Source organism: Macrosteles quadrilineatus, unplaced genomic scaffold, assembly GCF_028750875.1.
Source record: "Macrosteles quadrilineatus isolate MER2022 unplaced genomic scaffold, UCM_ALF_1.0 Scaffold_1__1_contigs__length_201487025, whole genome shotgun sequence".
Classification (NCBI taxonomy): Eukaryota; Metazoa; Arthropoda; class Insecta; order Hemiptera; family Cicadellidae; genus Macrosteles; species Macrosteles quadrilineatus.
In genome coordinates, this window is record NW_026542594.1 from 147,473,938 (window position 1) to 147,500,815 (window position 26,878).

Below are 26,878 nucleotides of genomic sequence, written 5' to 3' on the forward strand. Positions count from 1 at the left end.
GGTGTAAAAGGTCGTATATGTTTTCAGCATATGAGTGCACTTCTGGTCAAAATTAAATACCAATTAGTAAAAACCAATTCATTTATTTAACTTTATGTCACGTCACTTATAATATGAGTCCAGTATATCCAGCTTTGTTCCTCAGTTTATTAGAAGCTGGACATAAGTCTTTGTGTGAGCTCGGTTGGCCAATCATTGATGATTGGATATCTCACCAATCTCCGTTGAATCGCAAAAGATGACTGGTTTGAAGAACGTCTTGAAGTTTATTTTATTTATTCCAATATCGTCCCTCTATAAAAATACAATTTATGATATTGTATTTTCTAGCAGATATTTAAAAAGCACATGTTGGTTTAATATTGTGCCGACTGCCGAATAAAGTTGTAGTATTACATTCAACACTATATTATCTATTTTACACGCGGTATAAAAAATGTATTAAATTAAGTGCAATAATACAGCAATTAGACAGTAAATTCTTTGCAAAAGATAACATTTGATTATTAGTAAAAAAAGAATACCCTTCAATAGGCCTACTTTGAACGCGATAATACAAATTGATTTTCCACAAAATATATTTAAAACGTTTGTTGACAATAATGGCCGACAACCTTTGTAAACTTTTTATTGTAAACATGGCTTGAAACAAATTCTGAAAACATATTATGATTTGAACTTTGTTAAGTTTTTGTAAATCAAATACCTTTTTTCCTTCTTAATAACAATTAATTGTGTTTTATATAGTTTTATATCAATTAAAATCAAACTTCATTTGGCCATTATTACAGCAACAATCTCCCCAACAATTTCCAACAATACACTTAGGACCAATCACCAAAATTCACTATTCAAAGTTTGTGAACAATAAGTCTTGTATGTTCACAAAAACCTTTAAAAGGTTGTGAATAATGAACGAGCTTTTCAAGTTAAACTTCAATGCCTTACTTGAGCTGCGACTTTGGTGTTCCTTTAAAATTCTCTTACACAACTACATGACATTTCTATTATCAACTCAATATGTTTATTTTAGAAGATAAATATTTACGAGGGGACCCGTAAACAAATTGCACATTTACGAGGGGATCCGTGCACAAATTGGACATTTACGATGGGGCCCGTGCACAAATTGCATATTAACAATGGGACCCGTGCACAAATTGCACATTTACGAGGAGATCCGTGCACAAATTGGTCATTTACGATGGGGCCCGTGCACAAATTGCATATTAACAATGGGACCCGTGCACAAATTGCATATTAACAATGGGACCCGTGCATACATTGCACATTTACGATGGGACCCGTGCACAAATTACACATTTACGATGGGACCCGTGCACAAATTACACATTTACGATGGGACCCGTGCACAAATTACACATTTACGATGGGACCCGTGCACAAATTGCACATTTACGATGGGACCAACTCATCACTGTAATTTACAAATTAGTTTTAGTTGGTGTTGCACCTTTTTTTTAGAGCCGTATTCAATTTAATTGATGTCTTAACTTTATAAGTTTTGCTTTTTCTATCTGGATTCCAAAGCTTACCCGGTATGCTAAGAAAATTATAACCCATTTGAGTAAAACATTTGTTGAGCAAACCATCATGAATTGTTTACGCCTTTACGTTGTTTATGTATCAATAGTTCGTGGCCTATTTTGGTAATTTTTATTCTTAATTACCAATATAAATCGTCTATATGTACTTCATTTCATATAGTAAGCCGTCATTTCAACACCATTTCGGCTCATCTTCGGTCTAAGCAAATATAAATTGTTATGATAAAGTTTGATAACATTAACAAAGATTTCAAATACTAATATTATATGTAGCATACTTTGTTATGCTTAAAGCGTAGCAAATTCCCTAATTAAGTTCTGTATTTTTGTGTGAATTTCTGTTGGTAACGCATTCATGTCCTTATTTCTCAGTGTTTCACGGAATGGACAAGATCGCCTTTGATAATGTAAATGTCAACCGGAATAAAGTGTTAAATTGTGAGGTCGAGGTATTACTTTAAATACGTTTAACCATTGTGGAAAGTAACTTTCAATTATAGGCCTACCTTAGGGCTATGCCTCATGGATCTATAAAGAATATTTTTGTTTAATTATTGGATTTAACATATGTACCAACACGATCTGGGTGACATTTAATTGACAAGCATTTATTTTGCCTTGAACTGTTGGATATTGTATTTGCGAAGGTTTATATATAATAGTTTTTCCAGCATATCTGCAAATATGCAAACCAACTGCTGTTCTTAATATAAGAAGGTTTCAACTGACTACTGTAAGATCCCCGTGCGTAGAACGGGCACACAGCTAGTTTACAATAAATTTGTTGGTTCTAGATGTAGATCCATACCATTTAGAGTGATTTACGTACCTCAATCATAAGTTACAGTTATAAAAAGTCGCCTATCCATTAAAATCCATTTCCTTAACTGTTTTGTCCCTGATTTACTGATCTGACTGATTTTTAAACCTTCAACCATTTGTTCTTTGTGTCATTAAATTAAATTGAATTAAATTACATAAAATACCAGTTCAACGGGTGCTAGGTCTATGATTCAACTGAAAGATCAGCTGCTCACCAAAGAAAGACGTTAATTCCCAATTCTAATAATAACTCCCAATAAGTAATCCATAGCTAAAATAACAGTCAATACTTTGACGAATTATTTAAGACTATAAAGAGTTTTTGGAGTTATTAAGGATTGGATGTATTTGACCTTAAGACAAGTTTTCAAAATAAAAATAATTTAATTTTAAATAAAGGTCCATGAGACAATTTAAATTTGTCTGATTTTGTTCAGTGATTAATAAAATCAAAGCCAAACATTTACCGAATAATTTAAGACCAGAAATAACTTGGTGGCGTATGAACAACCCGAGATATAAATCGTTTAATAAAAACTTATTTCTAAACAATTCAATTTAATATTGTGTTGGGGTTCGTAGCTCGTCTCTAACTCGTCCGATTTTAATGATCAATAGCTCAAATGAAAGCCCTTACATCTCTGAACATCGTAAGGCTAGAACGAACTGCAAGCGTTAATAATAACTGGAGATGTAAGAAAGATAATCTTTAAAATGTTCAAAGTACGAAACGTCCATTAGAAATGTATAGGGTAGAGTTTTCGATTAATTATATTTTCTGATTGAAAAAGGATTTTTTTAAATGGATTTCAGAATTGAACTCAGCGTGAAAATCTAGTTTATAATGATGTGTCACAACACTATTATTACATTTAAAATATTTTATTTATATCCAATATGGCGATCCAAGATGGCGACCAAAAACGCGTTACCTATCGAAATGAAGTACTGACCCCCGAATAAATATCAGCAGTAGTACCAAGTCAATTTCTCGAAAGATGTTCATAAAAATGCATGGTATATTTTTTTCGAAATGTGTTCAATGTTGGGAAAAGCCGCCATTTTTAATAGTGATTAAAGGTTTTCCCGTAGACCTATTTTTAACAACTTTTAGTATATTTAAATGGTATAAAAGTTGTTATTATCTTAAAGTAGACTTAATGAGGAAGCTATTAAGACAATTAATAAAATCAAACTCTAGGGGGTGGAACGCTAAAGGAAATTACCTTTTCAGTTAACATTCTTTACTTCGCTAGATACAAGGTTAAGGTGGTGTTAGCTTTGCAATAACACCTCAATCGTAAAAATCCGTTAACTATGACGGTTGAAAAGGGATGATACAGAGAAAACATTAAGTAGGCCTATATGTAATATATAGATTTAGTATTAAATTAAAATAATTTACCATTTACCTTTTCTTGAGTTCTTTGATGATTTGTTTACAATCCAAACTCTAGAAAGGGTAATTAATATGTTAATATAATGTATAGTTCTTGAAATTGTGAAGTAAAGTCATCGCTTACAGTCTAAATAAGGCAAATAAATACACAAGTATAAAACAAATACACATTTGCAAAGATAAAACAAAAGCCTTGTGTGTCCCTTGAGCGACACTGCGCATTTCTTTGCTCAAACACAAATGTTTTAGTCTTCAGAAGCGTGTAACGTATTTTTTTTACTTTTCTAGTTTTTAATGATTTTATTTTAAGACTTGTGTTGATATGACTAGTGTTGATCAGACTAGTGTTAATCTATTATTGAAATTTAACTATAACCTTTTATTGTTATTTTATGTTTATTACTATTAATCAATAAGTTACTTATGAATATCATTGAATGGATAAATTAATTGATAAACTCTCCAAAAACAAACATCTGTTTCAAGATGGTTACGTCCAAAATCGGTACTTTCCTGTTAAAGGGAACATTCATTATTATCGATGATTTTTTTCTCGATATATCGATATTTTTGTTTTCCGATTGTCACAAGTTGACAACTGATCTTGTTTAGGCTAAAATAGTCCATTATATGGATTAAGAAATTAAACTGTTCTAAGCTAACCTAACATAACAACCAAACTTGCTGTACCAATTAAAAATTCCGTTTGATAACAGAATAGGCAAGTTAAACACGAAATTTTTAAATGTTACACAGCAAGTTTGGTTAGTTATGTTAGGTTATTTTTTTATAACAGTTTCATTTCATTATTGTTTGTTGATACTGAACAATATTTATCGTAGTTGTCAGCTGATATGTTTCAATTTGTTAAAATTGATATATCGAGAAAAAAAATCATCGATAATAATGAATGTTCCCTTTAACAGGAAAGTACCCCAAAATCCCATTATAAATTTTGAAGCTCGTTTTTTGTGTCTAGTCTTTTTCATGTCCGGTGACACTGATCGCTAGTGTCGATGAAATTTTGTTTATATTATTTTAGGGTTAATGATATTTGTGGTTTACTGTTTGGTGACATGGTGGAAGGAAAATACAGTTTGGTTATAGGGGACGAAACGAGTGTTTAAATGACTGAAGTGACAAGAAACAGATTGTAAACAAAATACGACCTCTACAGTGCACCGGACAGAACTAACAATAAAACTGGCTTCAGCTGTCCCATATGGTTGACAAATTTACCAAGGGAATGTGTTTTATCTAAGGTTCAAACCTGTGAAAACTATAAAATTTTTTTTTTTTTTTGTTAATTTTATGTTTATAAACTACAATTATGAAAGAAAATCTTGCTGAATCGGATCAGATCAACATTTCAGTAAATTTCAAATAGCAATTACCTTAAAACTATACGAACTATAGGCTATCCTAGGTATAACGAACGATGCCAAGAGACGCTTTAGACCGTAGACTTTTAACTGTCCTTTCTTCTATGTTTTTATGTGAGAGTAAAGCTGACTTGTTTATTCTTCAATAGAACAGATTTAACTCGCTACAACCTATACCGATATCTTTATGATGCTAGAGGCGCGCAGCGAGATGAGAATTGGTTTCCATTTTTTCTGGAACTGTCTACAAGTTCATTGTACAATTGACACAAAAATAAAAATTAAATTGCATTTAATTAACCTAGTACAGGTAAAATAGGGTTTTATAAACAACAAAATTTGTACATTCATGAAATTTTACCTGTGAGTTACTAATAATATGAGAAATGAGGATTCGATGAGTCCCCAAAATTTTGGGTGTCCTAAGGCCCTTTTTGGGGCCTTTTTTGTTCCGAAGGGCCCTTGTTCCTGAATAATTTTATTTTAACGTTTAAGGTCGAGTGAGGTGTGGTTTTCGATGGTTTTAGTTATTTTAAATCGATTGGGACTAGTTTTAAGTGAATCAAACCACTCCATACAGAGTGTTTCGAAATATTATTACTTTTTACGATATTTAAACATTTATTCATAAAGTGATAAAATTAGTTACCTCCATGCTCTATATAAAAAGGGGTTTATTGAAAATAACTGTAATTGTTTACTATATAAGAGGGAAGGATCACAAGGAGTAAGAGAAAATATTAAATACCCCCGTCACAGCAAACCTGCAGACTAAGCGAATTTTCATTTGCCCGATTTTCAATTAAATCTAAAATAGCATTGTGTTTAACCAACAAAAACAACAAACAACAAAATATACCTAGGTTTGCTGCTACAAGGAGGCTAATAAAGTGTGTTTATAGTAAAAAATGTATAGCCTATTATAAAACAAATAAATTTTACAAGTTTGATCAAAATATATCTATAAACAAACAAACAAAATCATTTTACACTATTATTCTACATAAGAATAACATGGGAATTTTAAATTTACAATTTTAGCATTTTTATCCGAAACTAATAACCATACAAAAACACGTTAATATACTAAACTAGAGGACCCATGCTGCTCCGCAGCGCTAAAATAAATACAATATCCGAGAAATAATCAAATTTATGATTTTTGATTGAGTAATACAGTATCTTGAGCTTAACTGATTCAAACGATCATTAGCTCAAATTAAAGCCTATAATTTATTGATTTGTTTGAGTTTAAAACATATAGAAAAGTATGAATAATAATGGAGCTATTGATTTTTAATCATATACAAACCTTATGAAAAGTAATTTAATGTTGGTTGTTCACCTTGCGTTTGCTTGAAACTCGTGCGATTTGAATAACTAACAGCTTAAATAAAAACCAGTATTTAACTGATGGTTCTTAGACTAAAATATATAGAATTATAAAACTACTAGCTGTACCCGCGGGCTTTGCCCCGTTTCACTTCATAAGTGAGCTCGTTCGCATGGCTCAATCACGTCCTGGTTGAAGTTCGTTCGCTACGCTCACTCACCTTTAGGTTGGAGCTCGTTCGCTGCGCTCACTTGCCTTCAGGTTAGCTCGTTCGCTACGCTAACTCGCCTCCAGGTTGAAGTTCGTTCGCTACGCTCACTCACCTTTTGGTTGCAAATTTGCTGTTGTTAAGATTCATTAATTCTATTTAAATATGAGTACTCATAAGGTTAACATGGGAAACTCCAGAGCCACTGAGGCGGAGCCCGAGAGTCCGATCAAAATAAAAACAACTTAGTTTTCCTATTTAATGCCTAAAGAATCAGCCTCCTAGGTAAATGGGAAGTGGGAAAATTAGTGATGAGTGAGTGAGTGAGTGAGTCAGTCAGTGAGGGCTTTGCCTTTTATATATTTAGATAACTTGTGAAGGTACATCTTAAATTAAAGTAAGAATTATAAAATAAATCAAATTATGAGTTTTGGTCGAGTAATACTGTACATAAATATTTGCCGATGCTTTGTGTGAAAGCTTGGCGTGCATGCCTTCCATTTAAGACCTCAATCATGAAAATCGGTCGGGTAGAAGAGCCAAACGAAATCGGAAAAGAAAACCCAAATTTTTTAAATACATAAGATTATTTGTTTCTAAGCTATTTAAAATGTTCTAGAGAAAAATTGGGAACCTTTGTGTTTTGAGGGTAAAGTAAAATAAGAAAACCCAATTTTTACTCCACAAACCTCGTTCCCATTGTTCAGGACAAAAATGCTTGTACCGACAATGCTGCTCTGATGTCTTCGTGCTGTCCTGGTCGTTATAACAACGAAAGATAACCGTACTTGTATGGATTGAAAATAAGTTTGAGGAACTTAAGATACAAGTTGCAAACGTCAGTATGTGTGAAAAGTGTTTTTGCACCACATTGTTTGTGCTTTAAGATTGGTGTTGCCTGTTCTGCAATATGCAAGGTTTTAGGTTTGTAAAGGGGAATCCTGCTTGAACACCAACTTGGACAAAATCAGTAAAGATGGACAAGTAGCTAAGAATAATAAAATTGTTAATGAGTCGTCTGAGATTAATTATTGTGATGATGAAATTGTAAAGAGAGATACTACGGAAATTGTAGAAAAATGGCTTTAGTTTAAGTACTTCGTTTTAATATGTAATGTAAGGTTTTATACAAATACAATTGTTTTAATTTTTTTTAAATGTAAGAAAAATAGCTTAAATAACTACCTTAGAAAAATACATATCAATTTGAAATTGGTCTTAATAGATTTGCATAAAAAAACACGTTAAAAGATTATTCACACCACCTTAAAAGTTGAAATTTTTCTTAGTAACCTATGTTATAGTGTAAAACTTAATCCATCCCCTTTTAGCGAACATCCCATATAGGCTATTACCGATAAGCTATTACCGAAGGTCTTATGGTAAAACATAGACCCGAAACCGATTTACGTTTTCATTTCGATGCACCCAGAAGCCTAAAGCACCATCCACTCAAAATATTATATATGTGTTTATATACGTATATATAATATAATATATCCATGTTATATACGTGTCCGTAAACATGATAACTCGAGTAATTTTGGGTCAATTTTAACGAAACCGGCATAATCGGTCCATGGAACCGATATGTTTTATATTTCGTGGTAAAAATTTTTAATCTTTGACCCTCAAAAGACAAAGTCTCCCAATTTTTCTCTAGAGTATTTTAAAGAGCTTAAAGAAAACAAATAATTTAGTATATTAACGTGTTTTGTAAGTGTTTTAGTTACGAATAAAATTCAAAAATTGTAATTTTAAAATTCCATGTTATTCTTAAGGAGAATAGTGTAAAATGATTTTGTTTGTTTGTTTATAGATATGTCTTAATAAAACTTATCAAATTTATTTGTTTTATACTAGGCTATTAATATTTTACTATAAACACACTTTATTAGCCTCCTTGTAGCAGCAAACCTAGGTAATCGTTAAACGCAATGCTATTTTAGATTTAATTGAAAATCGGGCAAATGAAAATTCGCTTAGTCTGCAGGTTTGCTGTGACGGGGGTATTTAATATTTTTTTTCGGACTCCTTGTGATCCTTCCCTCTTATATAGTAAAGAATTACAGTTATTTTCAATAAACCCCTTTTTATATAGAGCATGGAGGTAACTAATTTTATCACTTTATGACTAGATGATTAAATATCGTAAAAAGTAATAATATTTCGAAACACCCTGTATGGAGTGGTTTAATTAACTTAAAACTAGTCCCAATCGATTTAAAATAACTAAAACCATCGAAAACCACACCTCACTCGACCTTAAACGTAAAAACAAAATTATTCAGGAACAAGGGCCCTTCGGAACAAAAAGGGCCCCAAAAAGGGCCTTAGGACGCCCAAAATTTTGGGAACTCATCGGATCTTCATTTCTCATATTATTAGTAACTCACAGGTAAAATTTCATGAATGTAGTCTACAAATTTTGTTGTTTATATGGAGTGTTTTTGTATTATTTTACCTGTACTAACCCTTACGCTCTTATACTGGAAAAATATCAGTAATGTTTAAGGCTTCAGATTATACAGGAGAAAGAGAAATCTACTTGCATATCCCAAGTCATTGCTGAAATGGAGTGGTAACTTGGTTTCTGTTCCTATTTATCTTGCAGGTTTTAAATTTTCGCTCTAAATAAGATCACTTTTAAACTTCTGTTTTGTTTTTCAACAGGAGATGGGGACGATTATCTGAACCTGGCACTCAAGGACGGAGGAGTGATCTTGACGATGAGTCTGGGCAGTGGCAAACTGGACGTGCAGATCAAGCCCAACAGAGTGCGGTTTGACGACAACCAGTGGCACAAAGTCACCATACACCGCAGAGTGCAGGAGGTAGGCTACAGCCTTCAGATCTTCACCATTGTCAATCTTAAGCTCTGATTACGTGTGCTATGCAATACGGTATTGAAATTACATGGCTTACAGTTTAACTTTACAGAGACACTTTATATGTCGTAATAGAAAAAAATAAAAATATAGCCATTTGGTTATTTGGTCTATTATGTAAGTTACGGTGAGTTGTTTATACTTTGGTTACAGCTAGTATGCAGAGTATCTACTTATATATATACAGTGTGTCCCGTAACTCTCTGGACACATGTATATAGCGTTATTGCTTAGGTCAAGACCACATTTCACCATATCAACATGGGTCTGTGGTGCCTAGTTTTTCGTCCGTCTGTTTTTACAAAAAAATAATAACTATTAATTGGTTTGAGATACAGCGTTCAGTTTTTACAAAAGATTTTTATATTATTAAGATCTATCTTTGTGCAAAATTATACTAAAAACTCATTAACCGTTTCAAAGTGGCACCCATTTAAAATATTTGATGCCAAATTTCACAAAAACCTAACAAAAAAATTGTAATAGACAAAAAAGTTAGTAAATTTTATTTAGTTTTCTATGATACCTTATTTGTTAAGAATGGATAAATAATAACAGAGAAATGTCTTCTTTACCAAATGCATGAGTATTTCCAAGAAGTGCATCGTATCAATTTGTAGGAAATTTTATTCTCTTTCAGAATATCATCTTCCACTTTGGTCGATTTCCTCACCATTTAAAAGTTATTTGCAAAAAAGCTAAGCAGCCTCCGAATTTATAGTTGTTAGAAATACTGAATTAGAGATATTTTTTTTTTAAATTGTGTAGAATTAAATCTACAGTTTTAGGCTACTAGGCAGTTTTTATTAAATAATATGTCAATGGAAAGCTTCATCCATGTAGATTTGCAAATAATTATGAAAGTGTGATCTTTTTTAGATTTATGGCAGTAATGGGTTTGCCGGAATGCATCATCTAATCCTCATTATACGAAAACAGTTTCTAAAGTTGTGTTTTATCTGTACCATTAATATTAGTGAGCAAAGTGGTGCATGTATTTCATAACTGTTATTTTCCTAGAGACTGTTGCATTTAACCGGCTCTGTTGCTAGTTCTATAATAAAATAGTGATCAATTAGGGATCATTAAAATTGTCTTTTAACTACTTAGGCCTAGTATGGTTAAATTTACTACAGAAGAAATTATCAATTTGTTATTTTGTTTCAGATATCAGCTGTAACCAGTTTTTGCAGGGTAAGCTTTTTATAGCCTCCTTATCAATTTATTTACTAAAATAGAGTGCATAAAATGCATGTTGATATATAGATAATTGTTTTATGAAATAGAAGAAACAATCCTCAAAATTACTCCAAGCAAACTTAAAAACATACACAGGGATTGTTAAATTGAAAGAAAACGTTTTGTGGTTTTATTTTGTAGCGTTGGGTGTGCATATTGACAAACTTTAAGTTGGCCATAATGGTCCACAGGAAAACCTCTAAAATCACGATAAAAAATTACGGCTTTTCCCAACATTGGACAAATTTTAAACAGTTACCTCATGCATTTTTATGCACATTTTTTGAGAAATTAATTTGGGACCGCCGCCGATATTTATTGGGAGGTTAGTACTTCATTTTGATAGGGAATGCGTTTTCGGCTGCTATCTTGGATCCGCATAGTTGGGTATGATTTTAAATGTAATGATAGTGTTCTGACACATAATCATTAGCCTACAAACTAGATTTTCACACAGATTTCAATACCGAAATTTGTTTTTAAATATATTTTTTGTTTTAAAGATACAGTATATTGAAACGAAAACCGTGTCCATACATTTCTTATGGACGTTTTGTACTTTGAAAATTTTTTATGATTATTTTTAAGATATCTCCAGTTCTTATTAATGCTTGCAATTCGTTTTAGCTTTAAAATATTCAGTGATGTAAGGGCTTTAATTTAAATGATTAATTATTAAACAAAAAATATGGTTGAATGAGCCATATACAGAGTGTACTTCAGTCTAAAATATTAATGTTTCCTTACTTTCTGTTACTGGGATAGTTCGTTGATAGTCTTGATGAAAAAAAGTTGGAGTTAACAACCGAAATTAGTAAATGACATCAACACACTCGAATGGTGGTTCAATTCTACTATATTTAATTTAATTCTAAAGTTGTCTAGAACTTTAACATGGGAATGGAATATTTCATTCCATCGGTATCGTAGTCTAATCTATTATTTCAATACTGATGTTTGTTGTCAGCTGTCAGCTGTGGTGGACGGTGTGTACTCTGAACACTCCAACACAGCAGGGACGTTCACTATGTTGTCCTCCAGCAGAGTGTATGTGGGAGGTAGTGAGAACACCATCGCCCTGCCTGGCTCTCTCGCTATTGTAGTCTAATCTATTATTTCAATACTGATGTTTGTTGTCAGCTGTCAGCTGTGGTGGACGGTGTGTACTCTGAACACTCCAACACAGCAGGAACGTTCACTATGTTGTCCTCCAGCAGAGTGTATGTGGGAGGTAGTGAGAACACCATCGCCCTGCCTGGCTCTCGGATACACGCTAACTTCATCGGCTGCCTCAGGAAGGTCTGTATCACAAGTTAACAATAAAATGTTAATAAGTTATAAAATGTTACAATGATTTTCAATTCTCGTAGAGTCCATGACCTCTCATTTCATTTCTACACAAATAAATATTAATTTGATTACAGCCTAAAATCATACTGAGCAACAAGATTTGTATTAGTTGTAACTTTTGTAAAAAACTTTTTCTCTTGCAATATGTTTTAATTTATTAAATTTCTCTACAACAGGTGGAGTACTCTGCAGACACCCTGAAGCTAAACCTGATAGAGCTGGGCCGCACAGGCAGCAGGTTGATAGCAGTGGCCGGACACATAGACTTCATGTGTCAGGAGGTAGAGGCTGCAGACCCCATCACCTTCACCACCCAGGCATCTCATCTGGTCAGTAGAAACTCTAACAGGAGAGTCAGGGGTTGGGGTTTCTGAATTTAAATAAAACCCCAAAATACAAACAAAAGTTTCCATGGGCACAAAAATGATGGGTTTAGTAACAACAATAACTAGGGATGAGGCTTTTAGTGCTTAGGGACTTATGCCCAGGAGGCAGTGGCTCAGCGTGGAACCAGTGGAGCTGTCATTCCAGGGATCCACTTACTTATTGTTACTTATTATTTACTTATTGGAGAAAATACAACTTATTTGGTAGCTACACAAAATTAAAGTTTGGCTATCTCTGGCCAGGAAAATAATATAACTTAATTTGAAAATAAACATTAAAAAAATTTCTCTGAATTTAATATGATTTGTACGGTATTAAAATGTAATATTTTTTAGATATATTGTAGTTTGTCACCGCGGCCAATTATGCTGAGTACCTTTATGATAGTATTTGTAAAGGTGCACTCAATGTTTCCTTATTACATCAAATCTGCACTCAATGTTTCCTTAATACATCACAATATATAATAAATAAAAGCTAGATTTTTTCCTTTTACAATCCATTGGTGTAATTTCAACAGACACACTTGATAAAAAAAGTATTAGTTTCTTCAACTGTCTCCAAATTACATTAGAGTGAGCTGCATGATTTGATCAGAAGCCATTGATGGAGATTTGTTGATCACCAGAAGTAATCCACTTGAGACAAGCTGCTTATGTCACTTCGACAACCAGCTTTGCTAAAGCTTATTTTATAAAGTTTACTTTTGCTTTTGACATTTAATAGCTGTTGTTCCTCTACAACTTTTTAAACCCAATATTATAACTTTTCAGTAATTACTTTATTTATAACAAAGTGATTTGAAATTCCAGTTTAGAACAGTAGCTCTGCCCATTTAATTAGAGATAAATATGGCTGAGAACTTGTTGGCACATGTATCAGCTAAAAGGTATAGCAGTAATTTTGATTTCCAAAAGTAAAGAAAATCATTGAACTTAATGATAGTAAGTTTTATATTATTACTATTTTAGGAGATAATACATTTCTTCTACAAAACATCAAAATTTGCACTGTAAAGCTTTTATGGAATTATGTTTCTTTTCAACACTCTTTATAAAATTTGATCCTAGCTATCTTTCTTTTTCAATGAAGGCAGTGCAGGCAGCAGGATCATTTATGTATTTATGGTGACATGTGATGTTGCTTGACAGGTTGTGCCTGCATGGGATGCTACGAGGAGTGGGTCTATCTCCCTCAAGATCAGAACTGTGGAGGCCGACGGACTTATCATTTACAGCAGCGGTCCTCGTACCTCTCATGTAAGAAACGCTACTCTATAATTACTCTATAAGAATATCGTACGACACAGTGTCGTGCGACTGAGGTCGTATAGTGGGCGAGAGGCCTAACCAACTGATAACTGGACTATCTATTGTACTTTCTACAGCACTCTTACTTGACGGAATCTACGCCTCAGTAAAATTGGGAATTGAAAAAAAGTTAATTTGTTCATCAGATGTAATCAAGCAATGTGTTCCCCAAGTTATTGAGTTGCACATTGTATATGATTGTTAGGTTGTTATAATTATAATTGTATATTAAATTAAATTGTATGCTTATTTTACCAAGTTATTGTTTTTTTTTATTCTTTTTTTTATGTGTAGTGAAGTGTGAAGAGCTTTTATTTTGATGAAGCAGCCAGTAAGGACTCTATCACGCACAGGTCATTGTGACCCATGTGATATTTTTATTTCTTAATGTATTTGCTGCAAAATAATGTGTATAAATAAAGAATTTCTCTCTCTCTCTCTACTCTTGGTCAGTTGAATGAGTTAAATATTTGTGAAAGATAGCCACGTTCTGATTATTTTAGGAGACTCAAGCAATTTCCTATTTATTGCTTTTCTGGCAACTTTTGGTAATAATTTACACAGCTACTCAAAAAAGAAAATTTGGAGGGAAATTAAATCTCAAAGAAATTATTTTAATGAGCCAATTGTGTTGTAAAACGTAGTGAGAAAATAACTATTTAATTTTAAGCTATATAAATTCCAAGCCCGTCAAACAACCATCTTTATGTTGGATTGGCCTATCCAAAAGACCTCACCTGATTGAGCACTAGTTCAGAGATCATTCCTCAAAATTATAGATACATAAAATTAAACTTTGACTTTTAGAAATTAAATCAAAGAATATGCAATCCTGCATTTGGACCCACAGTGAATGTGTACTGTATTGCAGTTATATGTAGGCTACTTATTTATTTATTACAGTACTCACAGTAGGGAAGACAAAAATCATCAATCAATAAGAATGCTGTGCAATTGAATGAACGCTACGCTATAATTTAGAGAGAGGAGAGTAGATAACCCTATACTTATCCACCAAAGCATCAAAAAATTCAAAACAGGTTGGAGAAAAATCAGTGGCACAAAAGATGAGTTGGACTGTACAATTATCCTGACTTTTTGGTGTATTTTATCTACCAGAAGCTGTACTCATCAATTACAGCAATAATTTAATGATGTTGACTGTTGTAGCTGGCACAAGCAGATCTGTTTGCCCTGGAAATGGTTGGAGGACATCTGTACCTTCACCTGGATCTAGGGTCAGGTGCTGTCAAAGTGAAGGCAACCACTCGGCGAGTGGACGATGGAATGTGGCATGAGATCATGTTGAAGCGCAATGGACGGGAGGGACGACTCACCGTAGACGAGAACGCTGCAGACTTCAGCACTCCAGGTATGTAACTCGATAATCACAAATGAACTGATAAAAATTATGTGAAGTTTTACCTTTTTTTCCAAGTGCTAAATAGATTATACCTTTTTTATATCATTGCGCATTAGATACTGAAGACTACATAATATGTTTGATATGTTGACGCACATTATGTTGAAGTTTACAGTAAGCTGCGTTTTCAATTCGGCTTAATGAGAAGTTGGGGTAATTTAGAGAAATCAGTGGTTAACAGCTACAGACTCTGTCACTGACTTCATCAAACGATGATCATGTTTATCCTACAGCTGGCACTAGGGCTTCTTAAAGTGACTCTTTTTGACACAAGCCCATAAGGAGAAATGAGCAAGGGTTTCCTTTTTAGTGCAGTATGACAAAAATCATGTGTACAGAAAAAATTAATGTGTATTATGATATTCTTGTTATTTTAGGGGAATCAAACCAGCTGGACCTGGAAGGTGGGATGTACATCGGTGGCCTTGGTCCCATGACCTTCCCCCTCCCTCCAGCTCTTTGGTCTGCTGTACTCAATGTTGGCTACGTTGGCTGCATGAGGGACTTTGTAGTCAATGGGAAAGCTCTTGACATCGCTGAATATGCAAGACAACAAGACTTCAGTAAGTATATCACAGGATCATTGTATTTTGCCAATAGAAGACTAAAAGGTAGTCTATTAAGACTAGAATTAAAGGCAAAGCAAACAAAAAAAAAACTCATAGATTGTTTGACACATCTTTCAGGCTCCATCCAACCATCCTGTCACTCTCTGGGAACCCAGTGTGACTCCCAGCCTTGCATGAACTCTGGCCTCTGCTCCGAGGGCTGGAACCGGTTTATCTGTGACTGTTCAGCCACCAGTTTTGCTGGACCAACTTGCGGAAAAGGTATTTCAGAGTTAAGAATTTTCACAAATAAATTTGTTGGATGAAAGGATAAAAATGCAGAGCAAACTCACTTTTAGAATATAGGCAGGATGGTAGTAAGGTTAAACTCCAAACCAGAAAATAATAAAATCTTGAAAATTTTGATTTTAGTTATAGAGTTAAACACTAAATTACACTCATCTGAAAGGGGTTAAAATACTTATAAATCTTCATCTAAAAGGTTTTCAAAGAACTCATGTACAACTCATAGTGTGCTGCTACTCAAAGGAGGATTTTTTAAATGGAAAGGTAGTAATTAAAAAACAGTTTTCTTCATTTTCTGATGTTTCACACAAATAAAAACCAGTAAAAAAATGTAAGATACAAAAAATAAAGAATGAAGTTTTGTTTGTTTTGTGTTTGCAGAGGCAACCACTCTGAGTTTCAATGGGTCTCAGCACATGGTTGTGATTCTACCGCAGGAGCTGAGGTCTCAAACAGAGGACGTGACTCTCAGGTTCCGCACGACTCGTCCTCTCGGTCTGCTGCTGGTCACCAGCACGGACCAATCAGCTGACAGACTACAGCTGGCGATATCCGCTGGCCGTGTGAAGCTCACTATCCGTATCGGGGACAAGGAAAAGGTACACTTGGACCTTCAAATATTAATATTGTCTACTATTAATTAGTTCTTTCTTTAATATTCAAGAAATTTGTTACTTTTGACAAAAAAATATCAACTTCGTTGAATGAAAGTGCTTAATTTTTCAACTACAACAATATACTGTAGTAAAAGCTACAAAGTCAACCATGTGTCCTGTGCAAGAGTTTATAGTGTGGAATCCATTCCATACACTCATGTTTATAAATCTGTTGAGTTTGAAGGTATAGTTGGAAATTAAAAACTTGATTTTAAATCTGCAGATGTTTCCTCTAGTTTTGATTGATGTTATTTGCTTGAGGAAATCCATAAATTGCAAGTAGAATCCATAAATCAATGATATTGAGCTGGTTAATATTGTTATTGTTGACTGCATAGACGATGCTATCTGGTCAAGGGCTGAATGACAACCAGTGGCACTCAGTCAGTTACTCTCGTAGAGCCAGCAGCTTGAACCTGCAGGTGGATGACGAGGCTCCCATCAGAGGTAATATACTGCAGATTGCATGTTCAGGTTCTGTGGTCGGTAACTAGGCTCATTTAGTTCTTATGTTTTCTATTGTAATAAATGTTACCTTTAATAAGGACGGAACTAGTCAAATTTTACTCAATCAGAATAATTTATTCATTTAACCCAGTCATACCTCCAAACTTAAGTTTATCAATGTAATATTAAATATGTGGAAAAGGGCCATTTTGCCTAATGGTGGAGATGTTAGCCACTGGGGACTCAGCCTAGAGGAGTCATCAATGACCAATATTTTTTTCCTGGAAAAAGAATTTTACCAGTTAAATCTGTGTAGAGAGTACGATTTTCAAGCCAAAAGCTGTTATTCTTACGATCGCCAAGAATGTCTACAAAGATTGTGCTGTTGAAAATCCCGATTGTGGGAGAAGATGATGAAGTGTCCGTAAGCGTGAAAAATGCTCACAATTTCTTCCCCAATGTAGAAGATTTTCACAATTTTGTCAGTATTGCAGGAGTCTTTCAAATTGTGTTGTTAATTTGTTTTTTTTATACTTTTAAGTTACCAATTTTTAACCAACAAGATTTTGCCTGGATCTGAGGGTCAACATTTTTTACTCGAACTCGCAGATCCCTGGTATTACTATTAAAAAACCAAATTAAATTATTTATTAGCTTGCTTCCTAGCTAGGATAACTATGTTCATTTTTCAAACAAATTGTAGGAAAAAAGCCAATTTCGTCAATTAAAGAAATACTACATGTAATTTTAACCCCCTAAGCTCCAACCATTGCAGAATCAGAATAGAGAATAAAGGGGCCACACACCATCTGGAGTGAGCCGGTGGGGAGCCACAGTTTCGTGAAATAAGGCCCTGATGTAGACGGTTTCTGTTTAATAATTATTTCCATTGCTTGAATAGAAAAATAAAAATATTGAAATAGGATTATTTCACATCGTGGTTTATTACTCTGTTACAGTAGAGACAGTGTTGGGCAAGCAGAGTACTCTGGAGCTGAGGTCAGTACACGTCGGAGGAGTCTACCACATGGAGGAAGATGTCCAAGTTAGCAGCTCCGTGCCTGTGCCAAGCTTTGTGGGATCCATGCAACAGTTCAAGTTCAACGGCCAGAACTACTTTGAAATTGCTCGATCTGCTGGTGGTTCGTCGACCCAAAAAGGTAATTACATCTCTAAAAACTATTTCTTCTTGATAAGAAATTGTTTTTGTTGTTTGTGATGTTACATTTTTTAATTTTCTAAAATGAAAGGATCCATTATCTTCAATTAGAAATTTGTTTTTTTAACTATGCATTATGTACAGCTCTAGATATTTAACTATTAGACTTCAATTACTCTTATTGTATTCAATCCTAATGTAGGATATTTTCAACTTGGAGTACAATTAAAACTTAATGAACTTAATGTTTTTCCATTGATAATCCAGATAATCTTTAACAGAAGTAGTACTAATACGGGGGTTCAGCCCCACAACTTGTATTACCGAAATTCAAATGTTCCGCCAAGAAGGCACTCTCTAACCCAGGACCTTGCTCGCGCATGCGTAGCATGCACATCGCGTGGGTAAAGTCAACCACCAATTGGTCTTGCCGCGGTCTCCGAAGGAACAACATGGCCCAAGAGTAGAGAACGAGATATGGGGCAAGGCCTCACGTGAGGTACGGTGGTAAATGTTTAATCAGTCTAAATTTCCAAACAAATTAATTATTCTTTGCAGGTTCAACAATTAATAATGTTTAGGTTTATTTCCAATGTCATCCACTGATATCAATATGAAATTCAATTAATAGTTCAAGCTGTGTCCAGTCGTTTGATTTGTAACGGTAACATTCATTGTCTCCTATGATTAAATTTAAGGGTTCAGTCAACACTTCCAACATCATCGATTATGTCAAACTGCCAGCTAGTTTACACATAATCTCCCCTATGTGGCACCAATCACCACACTAACAGTAAGCAAGTACTAAGACATGAGTTACATCCTATGAGCTACAGTATCAACTAATACAATAAAAAAAAGGATTTAACCTTTTTATGATTTTAAAAGTGTATACCGGTAAGGTACATAATAATATATACTAGTGTACATGTTGCTCGAAATCGAGCAATTGCAAAGAAGTACAGGAGTTATTTCAAAACGAATAACAGTCATATTTAAAATTAATTTAAAAGAGTCAATTCAAAGATTACCGGTGTGCAACTCAGACCATGTTTATATTCATTATTATTCGTTTATATTTGTCTGTTCTGTAGCTGCACGATAACGCCTGCGCCGCCTCCTGTCTGTTTCGTTGTCGTCGCGTCGCAGGCATTTAAAAGAAAAAAACAACAAATAAACAAATCATAACTACATAAAACAACGATAAATGCACAAATTTAAGTTACAATCATGCTAACACGATCCGTAATAGCGACATAAAACAACGATAAATACACAAATTTAAGATAACAACCATACTAACACGATCCGTCTTGGGGGTTATGTTTACACAAACTCAAATAGTAAATAAATGTACTCAATGTGTTTCATTGAATTGAAAAATAAATAACATCAATTAAATTATACAGCTGATCAAAATGTAAACAATTATGTTCTCCATAAGGATAACATGGGAACTATCAAAGCCATTGGGGCAGAGCCCAAGGTACTTTTTCAAAAATGTAAGGCCAGTTTGCAAATCTACGCGACACGCTCTTTCCAATAAGACGTCAATGGATAAAATCGGTTAAGAAATGGCGAAGGAGTTCAACCGACAAAGTTTCATGTAGCGTATTAATTATATAGATTTATTTTTTGATGTAGTAGTTCTTTACTATACCAAGAGTAGGCCTAAGGCTTGAGTTAGGCCAAGAAAGAGTTTGGCTGATTAGGTGAGAACTTAAGGTACTTTATTTCACTCCACCACCTATAAAATCCATTGATACAATAAGATTTTTTGAAATTATGAAGCTAGTACCGGTGCTCTTAAAATATATAAGCTCCATTTACAGGAACACGGTATAATCCTGAAATCCACGTAACAGCGAACTTCAGTAAGAGGGACCACCAACTTGTTCATCATCCTGTCACCTTCAAGTCCAAGCACACCTTTGTTGGTCTGCCAGTGTTGAAGGCTTACTCCGCCACAAACATATACTTTCAGTTCAAAACCAGAGAGTCAAGTGGTCTCATACTGTACAATGCTGGGAGAGAGCAGGACTTCATTGCTGTTGAACTGGTAAGCATGGTCAACTTTGTCAAGGTATATCATATCACAAAGCTGTCTGACTAGTGAATACAGCACTGTTGTAACAACACGTACTATAAAAAATGGTACATAGACAAGAGTTCATTTTAGAGTTACAAATTGACCGAGTTACCTTATTTTATCATGACGATTACAATGAATGTATTTCTATGATGCAAGCCATAAAGACATTATTCATTTCATTGACAACTTATATAAGCAAATATACTAGTGGACAGACATTGAAAACTAAATATATTGGAAAATCACATCACCAAAAGATGAGACATTCAGAACTGCCATGCACTCAACTGGAGTTTTGTATATTTATTAAACAAACATTGTTTCTGGTCCTCCTCCCTACCACATGGGTGGAAAGAAAGGATCAAGCAGGTGTCACAAATTAGAACATGCTTTGTCCATCTTTACACAAACTGTTTATTACAAAACTTTTCCAAACCTAATGTAATGACAAATAATTACAGGTGAGTGGGCATCTGCACTACATCTTCAACCTGGGGGATGGGCCAGTGCGGGTGAGGGACAATGCTCGGGCCAGTCTCAACGATAACAAGTGGCACACAGTGACCATCGGGCGGCCGAGTCCCAAACAGCACACTCTCATGGTGGACGACACCTTCGCCATCGTCACCAGTCTGGGCATGAATGAGAAACTAGACCTGGCGGGAATCCTCTACTTAGGTCAGTACTCAGAGACCTTACACTGAGCAGTGTTTTAAAACTATGTGACCCTATTGGGTGACTGCTAAAAATTAGGCTTATTAGGTACTGTTAGTAGCTCGAATTTCCAACCTCCAATCTTCAAGGCAATAAATTACAGAGGAAATTCAACCTTGCATCAGGATTTCCCACTATCTGAGTACCAACCTAGGGTTATGTTCAGGAAAAGTACATCATTATAAATACTGGAATGTATTTAGTTTGATAGATACAATAAAGCTTTATCTTCTGATGTTTCAGGTGGTTATCCCAAAGACATAAACCCTCCTCTACCCAAACAGATCCAATCAAGACACGGTTTCGAAGGTTGTTTGGCCAGTTTAGACCTTAACGGGGAGAGTCCAAACTTGATAGTGGATGCTGTGATTCCCAGCTCTCTGGTTTCTGCTGGTTGTGAAGGTAATGACTATTTAAGTGTACATGTGTATACGATTTTTAAAACAATTTATAAACATTTGTTTAGCCTCAGGATCACATTTTTTACAAATAAAAAGGTTAAATACCTGTTGTAGTGTCCATGAACTGGTTTTTAGTTTGTGACCAAGGTTTCGAACCTAAAAGGTAAATTTTCAAGCTGATGAGTTTGGTTCACAGTGGTGAATCTAGAACAGTCACAAGGTGGCGAGCCGGGAGTCTGGGGGGCTTGGGGGTACCCCCCCCCTCCCCCCCCCCCGAAAAATTTGTGTAAACCAAGTCTCCAAAACGGCAGCTTTATACTATTTCTTTGTCCAAAGTTAGTGTGACAAATTATTTTACGCAATGTGTATGCACTACTGTATTACATGCAGTAAAAAATTATACATATGTATGCCCAAGAGAGGGGCGGTCACCCCCTTCGTCCCCCCTCTGGATCCGCCACTGGGTTGGAAAGAGGATTTTTTCAACCACTTGGTAGACAGCTTCAAAATTAACCTTTAGGTTCGAAACCTTCGGTTATTCATATTTAAAAAATATACATAATAAAATCTTAAGTGCATTTTTTGTACATTTTAACAAAACTTGAATGTACAAACTTGCCTCTCAAATAGTTAACTACATGGACTTTTTCAATCTACGAAGATTATAAACTTGTTTAGAAGAGATAATATTTTGTTGTGTTTGTGACAGGTCAGAGCACCAAGTGCAGCCATAACGTGTGTGCCAATAGAGGCGTGTGTGTGCAGCAGTGGAACTCCTACACTTGCGACTGTGACATGACCTCGTACACTGGGCCTACGTGTTCCGATGGTAGGTAGTGAAGAGATAATCGTAGAAATTGTTAACATTTGAATAGTTGAATATAGTTTTTGCAATGGATTGGGTTATACGAGTATAGTGAGGCATAGCTTCTAATTTTATGGTCATGTTATTCTTCCCTTGCATGATTGCAGCTGAGAAAATAGCTTTGTTTGGGAAAAGGCACATGTGGATCTGCGCCTCTCCTATAAGATTTCTATCTGATTTTGCGCTTTTTGTAGCTTCAGCTTTTGTATTGTTTAAGGTTCTTGATAAAAGTGTTGTAAGCAAATAATTGAAAATTGTTTTCACAGTATCATTCTAGAGTATGGAAAAATTGTTAGATTTGAACAGAAGATATTAATAACCTAGTGTTAAACATTATTAAAATATACAAGCAACATTAGCAGCATAGCTTATGAAATTGTTTAACTTACTCAGTTCCCATTAAGAATTGTTTCTGGAACGTTTATTTAGTCATGATACACCCTTTGAGATGTTTAATTCCTTTGGATCTGCATTTGGAAAGTGGGTGGATAATTTTATGTATGCCTGATGGTTCAGTTATTGAGCTTGACTCTTGTTTAAGCTGGGAGATCAAGCCAGATGTGTTTGTGGCTATAGCAACCTTTAACTCTGAATGCACTTTTTTGCTGTCTTCTTTTCTATGCCTTCAATTTCATTCTCTTCTTTTGCTGACTGATTTTTGCATATTAAATACATTTCTAGTGTTTTAACAGATTTTTTGAGGTCTAAACTTACTCTTATTAGCATTAGGCATTAAGCCATTCATGTAACATGATATTTGATTAAATTAAATAAAAAAATTACTTTATATATGATGTAATAGTATATTTCGTGCCTAGGGCCGAAAATGAGGTTTTGCTGGCTCGAGATAGTTTGACGAAGTCGAGAACTTAAATCGATCGAGAGCTGCAAAACCATTTCGGTCCGTGGTACGAACGCTATTTTTCACCACACTATACCCTATTACCACTATTCACCACTATAATAATGGACACTGATAGTCAACACAACACTACAACTTTAAGGTTATGTAAAGAAATAATTTGAGGAATCAGCAAAAATAAAAATAAATAGTTGCTAGGCAACAGTGACAATAACACAATTCTATTGCAATGCTATGGATTTTGATTTTGTATTAAATTTAAAATGCATTCATGTTATGCAAGTAAGCGGACAGCTGATTTTGCGGCCCCGGCCTGTAAAAACCTGCTCGGTCCCCAAATTACGATGACAGCTGGCATGGCCAGCAAAACGTAACTTTCAGCCACCAATTAACGTATGTAATACAGCCAAAAACATCATAGTGTGGTGAAAAGTAATTAACGTGACTTTGATGTAGGGTCAAAAATATTTTGAAATCTAAAAGTTTTGATGGTTATTATAATCTCTTATTATTTTTGTAATCTCTCATCATTAATATAACATTTTCATTGAATTTACAGTATTTTGTCTTACTTTAGTGGCATGAACTGCTATATATTAACCATACCATGTAAAAAATGTCATATAAAAAATACAAAATGGCGGATATCTAGTTAACAAAGTGATTTTGGAAAAACATTTTATTCTTGATTTTCTCTTATTTTGACCCAAGGAATCACAATGTAAATTATGTCCCCACCTTTTTGAACACCGTGTACATTTCATGAGCCAAGCTTGAATTATTTATGGACACTCAAAAACAAATGTTAACTTAACAATAATGATGATTGTGGTTTCAGAGTCGATTGCTTACGAGTTTGGACCCAACAGAGGTATCATCACTTATGTTTTTCCCGAGGATCGCAGACCTGAAATGAAGAGTGACGTGTTGGCTCTTGGCTTTGTGACGACCAAGGAAGATGCAGTTATTCTTAGGATTGACAGCGGCACCTCCAATGATTACATGGAACTGGAAATAGTTAGTATGGTGTAGCTGTTTCATGAAATGACGGTGAAATGGTTTTTATCTAATTGATACTTATGTCATGAAATAAATATTAAAATATTTAGTTAAGTTTTAAATAAATATTTAATTATATTATCTAATTAATAGCTTATGGCAATCCCAAGCATATTTTCACTCAACCACAAAGATTGATTGTGCATTTAATTCATTAAGATATACCATTTTATAAAAAAATATATACTATTATGCAACAACCTAACAAATTTTAGTATTTTATGTACAAAATGTATTTTGAAATTTCAACTATATATATATTTTAAAGTTCCACCTCTCCTAATTTTCAAGACTCAAGGCCTTCACTTGAAATCACCTGGGACTGGGACGGTGGCGTCGTCGTGTAATCCAGCTACTAGGAGGTCACAAATTGAGGATTTATAGGCATGCACTGTGGATGCGATACTCCCTGGTGTGGATTAACATCCACACTAGTGAGTACTGCAACTATACGCAGTAATATCCTGATAATTGGACCAATTTGTTAATACCAAGGCAATACCTTTGTCTGTCAAAGACCAATCACCATGATTACTGTGAAAAAAACACAACAGCTTAACTTAACTGCTAGGAAATACAATGTGCACAGGGTTGGGTCAGACAATCAAGCCTATACCTAGTGTTGATCTTTGTTCAAGGTGGACGGTAACATATACATGGTGTACAACATGGGAACCAACGACCACCCTATCGGGGACATCAGTGTGAAGGTCAGTGACAACACATATCACGTGGTGAGGTTTACAAGGTCTGGAGCCAACTCTACCATCCAGGTGGACGATTACAACGTGCAGACCAACCATCCTAAAGGTAAGAGTTGATAGATAGACGCTTGTAAAACTAATTTAATAAAAAGTAGGGTTGGGAAATAGTAAATTGATAGAGAATTCCATCGAAAATGTAATAATGATTGCCTGCGTATATAGACGAGGTTTATTATACTATAAACTTTAGCAAGGAAATGTTATTCAGGCTGTTCTCCTTGGTGTTCTCCAGTTGGGGATACTACTTATAGCTGTGAGATGTGGATTTGTTGTCATGAAAATTAAATTTAAGTTACATGAACAACTTGGTATAAAAATCCATCCAATGCTTGTGCATATTATAACAGCTAGTGGTTGGTTTTTAAATCTCAGAACAATATGAACTTCTAATACCATTTTCAAAAATAAGAAGAATGCAGCATCATAAGTCTTGCCACCTACGGTGATAGCTACTTCCCTATAGGGAAATTCTCTAAAAGAAAATCTGTGTCCTAAGCTCCCTCTTCTATTAATTTTAAAACAAGCAAAACATGTCCTATGCTATCCCAAACTCATTAATACTGTAAACTTCCACCCAAGATAGCCAGGCTTTCCCACCGTTAATATGGATTGCACACATATATGGGATATTAATAATAAGGAAAACAAACCTACACATGTGGAAAGGCCTCTCAGTAGTAAATTATTTGTGAGTGCGCTTTGGCCAACTGATCCACCATGTCACCGTCAGCCAACAGTTAATATATAAGCACCAAAAGCACGTGCGACACTACACTTGCAGATGAGATTCTATGAACCAAGCACCAAAGCACCAGTGGATTAACAGTACAGCTACCTCGCTGAAAAATGGTGTGACAAGCTATACACTCATTGAACTATCAAAAAGGTTTCAATTAGGATTGATTGGAGTTTGCATAATTTTTATGTCAAAGATTTATTTTCATTTTGGTTTGTTGCAGGCCACCAGCTAAATGTGTTCAACAGTCAAGCTCAGATACAAGTCGGTGGAAAGTGGAACCGAGGAAAGCAGCGTGTGGAGCGAGCGTTTGCAGGGGTAATGGCAGGACTAGTACTCAACGGGCTGCGTATCCTGGACCTGGCCGCTGAGAGTGATCCTCGCACTGAGGTCCGTGGAGACGTCACACTACTGACGGGGATACGCGACAGACTCCACGAGCCACTGCAGCGCATGCAGCAGGTCTGTACATCCATGTTGAGAATTAGATCTCTCAAACTGTCAAAAAGTGGCTATACACTTAAATTGGGTCACTTATCTTCATTGTTTTTCAAATAACAAAATTGTATTCTTTAGTATTTGCAGTTGCAAAAATGATTACTGTAGCCTATACATGTTCCGTGGTAAAGTGTTCAAATTTCTTTAATATTTAAGTATTATATTTATAATGTTCAAAAAGCCCCATTACAGTTAGAACTTTCTTAATAGGGTAAATTGTTTGTTTGTACCACAACTCTTGACGATTTGTTTTTTGCTTTAAAATACTACAGATTTGAAGGCAACAGTGGCGGATCCAGAGGGGGGGCGAAGGGGGCGACCGCCCCCCCCCCTTGGGCATACATATACATATATTTTTTACTACATGTAATACAGAAGTGTATACAAATTGTGTAAAATAATTTGTCACACTAACTTTGGACAAAGAAATCCATTTTAGACTTTAAAAAACTGCCATTTTGG

At 34.8% G+C, this 26,878-nt stretch overlaps 1 protein-coding gene across 1 annotated transcript in view; it reads left to right on the plus strand.

Annotated features, from left to right (window-relative positions):
• The window catches only part of LOC128986888 (neurexin-3), a 77,892-nt gene that overhangs the window by 46,478 nt on the left and 4,536 nt on the right, over positions 1-26,878 (plus strand). Inside the window, exons 3-20 of the mRNA XM_054407487.1 lie at positions 9,386-9,546; positions 10,768-10,794; positions 11,980-12,138; positions 12,366-12,518; positions 13,728-13,835; positions 15,057-15,258; positions 15,687-15,872; positions 15,996-16,139; positions 16,545-16,762; positions 17,158-17,266; positions 18,226-18,426; positions 20,258-20,484; positions 20,979-21,195; positions 21,475-21,633; positions 22,342-22,461; positions 24,198-24,376; positions 25,057-25,228; positions 26,142-26,380. Coding sequence (XP_054263462.1) covers positions 9,386-9,546; positions 10,768-10,794; positions 11,980-12,138; positions 12,366-12,518; positions 13,728-13,835; positions 15,057-15,258; positions 15,687-15,872; positions 15,996-16,139; positions 16,545-16,762; positions 17,158-17,266; positions 18,226-18,426; positions 20,258-20,484; positions 20,979-21,195; positions 21,475-21,633; positions 22,342-22,461; positions 24,198-24,376; positions 25,057-25,228; positions 26,142-26,380 — 2,981 coding nt within the window. The remainder of the gene's footprint in view (positions 1-9,385; positions 9,547-10,767; positions 10,795-11,979; positions 12,139-12,365; positions 12,519-13,727; positions 13,836-15,056; positions 15,259-15,686; positions 15,873-15,995; positions 16,140-16,544; positions 16,763-17,157; positions 17,267-18,225; positions 18,427-20,257; positions 20,485-20,978; positions 21,196-21,474; positions 21,634-22,341; positions 22,462-24,197; positions 24,377-25,056; positions 25,229-26,141; positions 26,381-26,878) is intronic.